Source organism: Schistocerca serialis, chromosome 7 (assembly GCF_023864345.2).
Source record: "Schistocerca serialis cubense isolate TAMUIC-IGC-003099 chromosome 7, iqSchSeri2.2, whole genome shotgun sequence".
Lineage (NCBI taxonomy): Eukaryota > Metazoa > Arthropoda > Insecta > Orthoptera > Acrididae > Schistocerca > Schistocerca serialis.
The window spans coordinates 108,974,522-108,982,606 of NC_064644.1; the positions used below are offsets into that span (position 1 = coordinate 108,974,522).

The following is an 8,085-nucleotide window of genomic DNA, read 5'->3' on the forward strand; positions in this document are numbered from 1 at the left end:
ATTTTTGTATTTATTTCCAGCATTTATGATTAAAATGCTTTTGGCAATTAAAAGCTAGGCAGGCTGTTCGAAACCGGTAACGACAACATATAATGAAACAATTTATGTATTTAGTCGATGGTAACTATTTCACGTTATATATCTACTACATTACAACCTCTGCCGCATATATTGAAAACTCAGTATCGGAACACAGTCTGTAAATTAGTTTGAGTAACAACTTGCATCCCATGTAATGTAATATGAAGATACTTACCTGTGTTACAACGTATGAGCCCTTCCAGCTGAAGAGCGGCTTGTGGAACATTGAAAACTGCAGCCGAAGTTTCCCCATGTCATCCGCAACGCGAAAGCTGTCAGCCAATGTTGTGACCCAGTTCACGACGTCTTCATTGGCGTACGTGATTAATCCTTGGCCAAACTGATGCTTGCCGTCCAGGACGAAGTTCAAGATTCCTCGAACGGAGTTCTCCGTCAACAGAGTCTCTTCGTCGAGGTGCACAACCCAGTCGTTGTCGGCGAGTATGTTCACTCCGTCCTCGAGGCAGTACTGTAGTGCGCGGGCCTTGAACAGGGCGCCGCTCTTCGGACGGTAGGTCGCGGGCACCACTACTTCGCGCACCCGCCTGTGGTTTGCTAGCCCGACCACTTTGTCGGTCACCACTTCTATGAGGAAATTTTCGAGACCGGCCTCCGTGCAGCATGTCATATTGCGAGCCACATTGTTGCGGACGAGTTGCGGGTAGTCACCTCGTGTAACGACTCGTATGCAGATGAACGGCGCCAGGAGTGGCGAACCCTTCAGCGGCACTTTGTCGGGGAATGCATTGTACAGGGTGAGACCGGCGAAGTTGAATAGCACCTGTGGCAGTGGCAAGAAAGTTAGCAGGCGTATGAGGTATAGTGAGAATGCCCCAAAGTACCCGTAGCGTTCCCAGGGATCAAAATCTTGTTGCTTGTCACTTCCTAATCTTATACCACCAGTGCAAATTTCGAAGATAGCTATTACTGTAAGCAGTAGGCAGCAATGCAGGATGTGTTTCGTTCTGCTGCTAAGCATGACTGTTTAGTTCCTGTTGATTCTGATATCTGTAATGAGAAAACATTAAGAATGTGTTAAAATAATTAGCGAAACGTTTAACCACGAAAAAAATTCAAATAAACAAGTGGTATAAAGTGATTTAGTATTCTACTCTATACACAACACTCTCCACAACAAATTAAAAACTGCGACGTTAACAACAATGTCGGGCAACGCTGTTGTTCTCACCATGTTTATGCCACTACTATTAAATTTACGATGTAAAAAATTACTCACTCAAATGTACCAGTCTTTCGAACTTTTGGGTCCTACAAAAGTTTCAAACGCTTGCTCTAGAATGCAAGACTACACTTTATAAACATATAAAAACTAAGAACGTTAGCGCAATGAACACTGCCTCTCGCTTCCCGACGTCTAACAAAATCTGTCTTTTGGTACAAGGAGAAGCTCGCAGCATCCGAGAGCTACATTTCTCTGCCGTCACGTTTCTCGTTAGTCAGTTCTGTTCCCGATAGCATAAGGGATTCATAAATAGTCCATTGCATTATGCATTTACAATACATGTGTGTAACTAATGTCCTACACCAACGCCTGTAAAGTAGTTGCTTCTCAGAGGGAACATTCTTTCCGCGATCATAATTCTCACATTATTTATATAGTCATCAGCCGCTCTAATATTGCCTTCTGTAAACCTGCCACAACAGCACATAATCGAGCAGCATACTATGTTTACAAATATTTGAATAAAATCAACAGTAGTAACCCACCGGCACTACGAATGTATGCTACAAAAAACTTGGCGACTGAACTCCAGCACCTGAGTAATGGATGGCTTAGCACACTGGATTCTGTTTCTCACCTGAGACAAATGATACACTGGGTAGGCACAAACTTCCACACAAACACTGTACATGCACACACTCACTACACCTCACACTACTGTCTACTCTTATAACCCCACTGCAACCGCCCACCCGGCAAGTGCACCTGCACTCGCCGTTTCGATTTTCTGACGCTTTCAGTTGCCTTGCCTTCAACACTCCAGTAGTGGGGAATGCACAGCCTTCTGTATGAGTCGTGTCGCTCACTGATAAGTTTTCGAAACGAAACTACAGATCCATCTTGTTTTCCTTTCACATAATCAGTTAAAATGAGGAAAGAATTTCACATTCCGGTTTATCCAATAAATTTAACCATATTTTAGGAAATAGTCATTTATTACATAAAACTAAAGATGAGGATGTGAAATATTATTTATATACTTTTCCGAAATAAATCTTTCGGAAATTCTCATGTACATAGATTAATTAAATATATGGGTGGGAGAACAAAACGATATACGCATACTGCATTTTTAAAGCCAATCAAAGAATGTTTGTAAATGACTTTGAACAACAGAAAAACTAACTCTGGCGTCGAGACAACATTGAGTATTGCATTGATATCTATGGCTAACGAGGATTAGACAATCGGCTGCAGGCTGTTAATATGGAGGTGTTTGGTGTCAATAGGTTCCCAAAATCTGTTAGAATAAGTGAATTGGAAGTTAATATGTTTCCTCGTCTGACCCAACGTCATGTTTTTGTCAGGGATATTATCTATGGAATATGAATTAAACAACTAGTTATCAATGCGAGCCAACTGTATATTATTTGAAGTGTTTTAGGCGATAGATGTATAAATTATCTAAATGAATTGTGCTGTCATATGTTACGTCTGGAATGTTTTTATTTGTTTCAGTTGTAGATGCCTGTCATGTGTTTTTTGAATTAATATCGGTATGTCATTTTTATTTTTGTGCTTAACCGCACCTGTGCGGTGGTGGCGATGTATTTTTGGGGAGGGGTTCATGTTTTTGCACAGCGCCCCTATATCGAACCATGTGATGTACAAGCAGTTTTTTGTGTGTGTCCATAGTACTACAATTCATCAAGGATAGGCTCATTTACGCTCTTCAGACCAACCTGTTCTTCGATTTTTCTGCCAGGCCAGTTGTCCAGTTGCAAAATTTGTGTGTGTGGCGTATCAGGTTGTGTTGTTCGTGCTTCCTTGAGGTTTGGTTTAGCTGGACTGAATCATTATTAGCTTTACCTTGGTTTTATTAGATTTCAACTCTTAACGGCTCTTGATATCCTATTTATTACGATGTTTGTTTAGTTTGCAAAGAAAACGAACTTGGCTTCTGGTACTGTTGCTGGTGAAAGGTCATTGATATCTGTATTTATGCAAAGAAAGGGACCTTTAAGATGGAACGTTGTGGGATGCCATATGTAATTAGTTCCATTTGGATGATGCCTGAAAGCGTAATACATGTCCTTTCTAATGACACCCTTTGTTTCCTGTCAGAGATATAGGACTTGAACCATTTTGCAGCTTTTCCTGTTACATTAAAATAGTCTGATTTACTCAGAAGGATTCAGTGATTTACAAATCCCTTTGACAGATTACAAAATATAACACTAGCCTGTAATTTAACGACTAATAGCAGTACATTCTCACTTCATGAGCCGGCCGATGTGTGCTTCAGTCTGGAAGTGCGTGACCTTTACGGTCGCAGGTTCAAATCCTGCCTCAGGCATGGATGTGTGTGATGTCCTTAGGTTAGTTAAGTTTAATTAGTTCTAAGTTCTAGGGGACTGATGACCTCAGCTGTTAAGTCCCATAATGCTCAGAGCCATTTGAGCCATCACTGTGTGTAGATAGCCTTCTCAATAACAGAACATTTTAGAAATCCAAATTGTGACATTGACACTATGTTGTCAGATGGTTTTCTAAAATTTTCGAGAATGCTGGGAAAAGTGAAATTTGATGGAAAGTTCACAGCATTTTTTTAATTTCCTTTCTTAACCAAAGGCCTAGCTTCAGCGTATTTCAACCATTAACTCAAAAGCACACTATTTAATTAATTTTGTTGATATTTTATCATAACCACTAGAACTTTTTTGTATTTTAAAGTTTGTATGGTGGACATTACTTCTACTGGTGTAGTGAGTACCATATTCTTGTTTGTGAAGTTGTTTATGATGACTCTGAGGCAGTCCATTTCGGCATCTACTGAACCTGACAACCCCACTTTTTCAGTAACAGTTATGAAATGCGTGTTAAAAAATTATGCAACAGTGCACATGTCTGTTACCAATGTATCATTTACTCTTAATGCTATCTGCCCCTCTTAACGTCCAATTCAATCAGGAAAGGCTCAGAATAGATTGGAATCTAAGATTTGATTTTTGAGTGGTGTTCTAGAATTTGGTATCTACACCAGGTCAGATTCAAGGAAGAGATCGAAGCAATTGAGTGGTGGGCTGCTACATTTTTTACCTGTACATTTGATCAACATGCAAGTGTTACAAAAATGATTCTTGAATTCAAATGGGAATTTTAAAGGGAAGACAATGCTCTTTCCGCAAGGCACTATTGTGCAAATTTAGAGAACAGGTAGACTGTTGAATGATTCTACTGTTGTCAACATACATTTCGCATAAGGATCATGAAATTAAGATGCAAGAAATCAAGGCTTGACAGAGGCTTTGACAGTTATTTTTCTTTTGGTCTAGGCCTATATGTAAGTGGAACAGGAAAGGAAATGACTAGTAATGGTACAAGAGTGCCCTCTGCCATGCACCTAATGATGGTTTGTAGAGTATGTATATAGATGTAGAACTGTCATTAACTATATCACAAATTCTTTGAAGTGAACACTGTCGAAGAAATTGTAAACTATATGAAGTTCCCCTTGTTTGCAAATCAACTAAGTGCACACAATTATTGGTTCACAATCCAGACACTTTGAACACTTTCCAAGTTCCACCATGGCATTTTACAGTTAAACATCGGCAGTCAACAAATGAGTGGTGAGTAATTTATATGTGGAAACTAGAAGGAACCAAATAATCATATCCATCTTTGCCTATTTGCTACTCACCACTGAATCAACATCCTGTACTTTCCAATATCAAGAGTGCTGCTACTCAAACAGAAATTAGGGCTTAGTGTTATTTGATGTGTGTTTTTGTTGTACCACATACTTGAAAATATAGTGACTCTTGGGGATGGGATTTTGGGGGGGGGGGGGGGGAGAGATGCACTTTGCATGCTATATACTATACAATTGTTATGTAAGGATAATATAATTGAATAGATTAGAAATCCACTTACCAAGTGGCAGCAGGATAACACACTTATAAAGATACATTATTTAGATTTGCAATCTTCCGGAGCCAGTGGCTACTCCTTTTGACAGAAGGGTTGAAGGGGAAGGAAGAGGGGTGGACGAAAAGGACTGGGACAGCAGTCTGTCTTTCCATTTCATCCTGTCCAGTAAGTCTCCACTGATCCAGGTTTCTGAGTGACTTTTTCGAATTTCTCCATTTCGTAAATCTCACCAGTCCTTTCCCTTCTCCCTTCCCCTTCAACCCTTCGGCCAGGAGGAGGAGCCACTGGCTCCGAAAACTTGCAACTCTTAATACCCTACCTATATATGTGTATTCTACTACTGCCACTGGGGAGTACATTTTTTTATCTATTCAATTACATTATTTATTCAAAAATGTATTATTTTCATCGATGAATTGTTATGTAGAAGCATCGCAACTGGTATTTTCAGATTAGGTTACTCGCATTGTGAAGGCAAATTGCTTCAACTTAGTTTCATATCCCGAATTCTTTTACGATTCTGGTGAGAAAACAGTGTTCAATAAACCCCTTCTGTGTAAACGATTGTCACAAATCCCTTTTCCATCTTGATCACCTGGAAACTTTTTTTTTTCTTCCAAGGGAGAGTCACATGTGGGTACACCCAAATTGTTTGTTTGCTCATGTACAAAGAATTTCAAGAATAAGTAATAACATGACTGTCATTATTTCTTCAGCAAGAATGAATTATCATTAGCAATGAACAAATCCAACATTTTGTGCTGCAGTAGATGATCTAAAGTGCAAAATCGGAGACTAGTTTACTAGTTAGATTCCACAAACTGTATAGAAGAGATATCCTTATAGCACTCAAATTTAAGAACTTTGGCTTGCGTAATTGCTTTCTGGTCATATTTTGACGCTACCTGCTAGCCTGACAGATGTTTTCATTTTCTTTCTCTTCTAATTTCTTCTTCCTCGCTTCCTTTCTGGATCACAAGGAGCAAAATGATGACATTAGGTAAAGGAATTGCAATATAGAACCTGGGCTGGGCAGCATCTCAGAGCTGACAGCATCTTCCACAGCTTATGCCAAATGTCTGCTGATGCTGACTCAGTGGCAGACAACTGTCATAGCCACATTGCTCAGGGCAGCAAGGCATTACTGTTTTCAGTCATAGTGGTGGGTTTGCTAACACCAAACAATGACATGTGGGTGGTGGTTGATGGAACAACCAACATTTGCCTAGCAGACATTGGGAGGGATGAATGGTCTGGTCAAAAGTCTTGAGCTATGATGCCCTGGTGGCTGGATGGGGTGGTTGGTGACAATTTGTTTTGCTGCTGCTGCTGGTAATGCCACTTAGTGGTGGTTACTGCAATGCTGATTAAATATCCCGTGTAATGGAATGCTGCAGTGCCATTGCAGTATAGCCCATCAGTGTTCTGGTGATGTCAGCTGTGAGGAAACTCCAGAAAGGAGAGAGGCATTTGTTAGTGTGCCAAAGGCAACCTCACTGTGAAATGAGAGACGAGGATGATCATTCACACGTCCTATTGCATTTTGATTGTCCTCAGAAACAAACTATCCTGTTTGTGAATCAGAATTTGAATGCTACGTACCATCTCCACATAACCAATTACTGAATTGTAGGACAGTACTTTTGAATTATTAGTATTTTAGATGATAGTTAAAATAATGAAGATCAACATCTACTTAAATATAAACGCGTGTATAAGATCAATAATCTCGTTCAAACATAGAAACGTCTATTTTAACCAAATTCTTCACCAATGAGCTGTTGACTTTACATTACCACATAGTTTTTCTGCTGATAAATGCCACCTGCTTCAAAACACAAACCATTCCCTTCAGGTACATCTGTCTCATCAGCCTCCCACAGAAAAACTTCTAACATCCTCTATGCAATAGTATTGGAAGCCTACTGGCCCTTATGGATCACAATTCAACATCAAAAAAGATGCCACTGCCAGAAACTATTGTTCCCACTCTACTTCTCATAGGTCACCACAAAAACTCACAAATTTATCCTGCTGTAGATTGTTTTAAATTTCATTTTCGGGTTTTCTAGTTACCATTGTTGACATAACAACACTAAAAACTTCTGACTGGCCAATGCAGCAGGTCTCACCAGGGTACTTAGCACTTTAACCCTTACAGCCAACAAATTCACAAGCTTTTGCCAATGTAGGAAACATCTCAAAACTGGATGGACCTAAAGTGTTTCCTCTAGCTGTGGTCTCGCTCACAAGAAATTACCTGTCAGTTTCGTAACATTCTCATCTGTCACACTCAGTTTCCAAAAATCATCCCACAATTTAATGTCTAGACCAGAAGACATCCTCCTACACAACCTCTTCTCACTTAAATTTCAACAGGTAGCTAAAATGGGTAAGTGATAATTAAAATTTTGAATTGATTCGTTTGTGAGTCTACAGAAACTGTTATTTTCTCTACATTGACTGCAGTAGCGATTCCCTTGTTCAATAAATACTGGTATGCTCTTTAAGTGGTTTCCATTTTTATGCAGTGGTGATCCCTGCAGTTAATGATGGCATTATCGTGATTGACAATTGTTATGAATACCATGCAGCATCTATAATTTGTTTCTGCAGCTGTTCTATGTTTTGCCAAATTAAGTGTGTCGTATTTTGTATGGCACACTTAGCTGTAACGTACTTGATGGAACTGATAACTGCTGTAACAGAACTGCTCGTCAGTAACTGAATTCCATCGAGGAATAACTGGATTGTATCTTTGTAACACTGTTAACATTGGAGTGTATGCTAATAACTTGGTTTTAGTTTATATACTTATAACATACAGCGAGAAAGTGAACGACTTATGTAAATCAAAGAATATATATAAAAGTCAGTAAACAAAAATG

The 8,085-nt window shown here is 39.4% G+C and overlaps 1 protein-coding gene across 1 annotated transcript in view; it reads right to left on the bottom strand.

The window, feature by feature from the left end:
• The window catches only part of LOC126412104 (beta-1,4-mannosyltransferase egh), a 254,517-nt gene extending 252,443 nt beyond the window's left edge, over positions 1-2,074 (bottom strand). Inside the window, exons 1-2 of the mRNA XM_050081536.1 lie at positions 1,902-2,074; positions 257-1,089 (exon numbers count right to left, since the gene is read on the bottom strand). Of these exons, the coding sequence (XP_049937493.1) occupies positions 257-1,060 (804 nt within the window). The 5' untranslated portion in view covers positions 1,061-1,089; positions 1,902-2,074. The remainder of the gene's footprint in view (positions 1-256; positions 1,090-1,901) is intronic.
• Between the last annotated feature and the right edge of the window lie 6,011 nt (positions 2,075-8,085).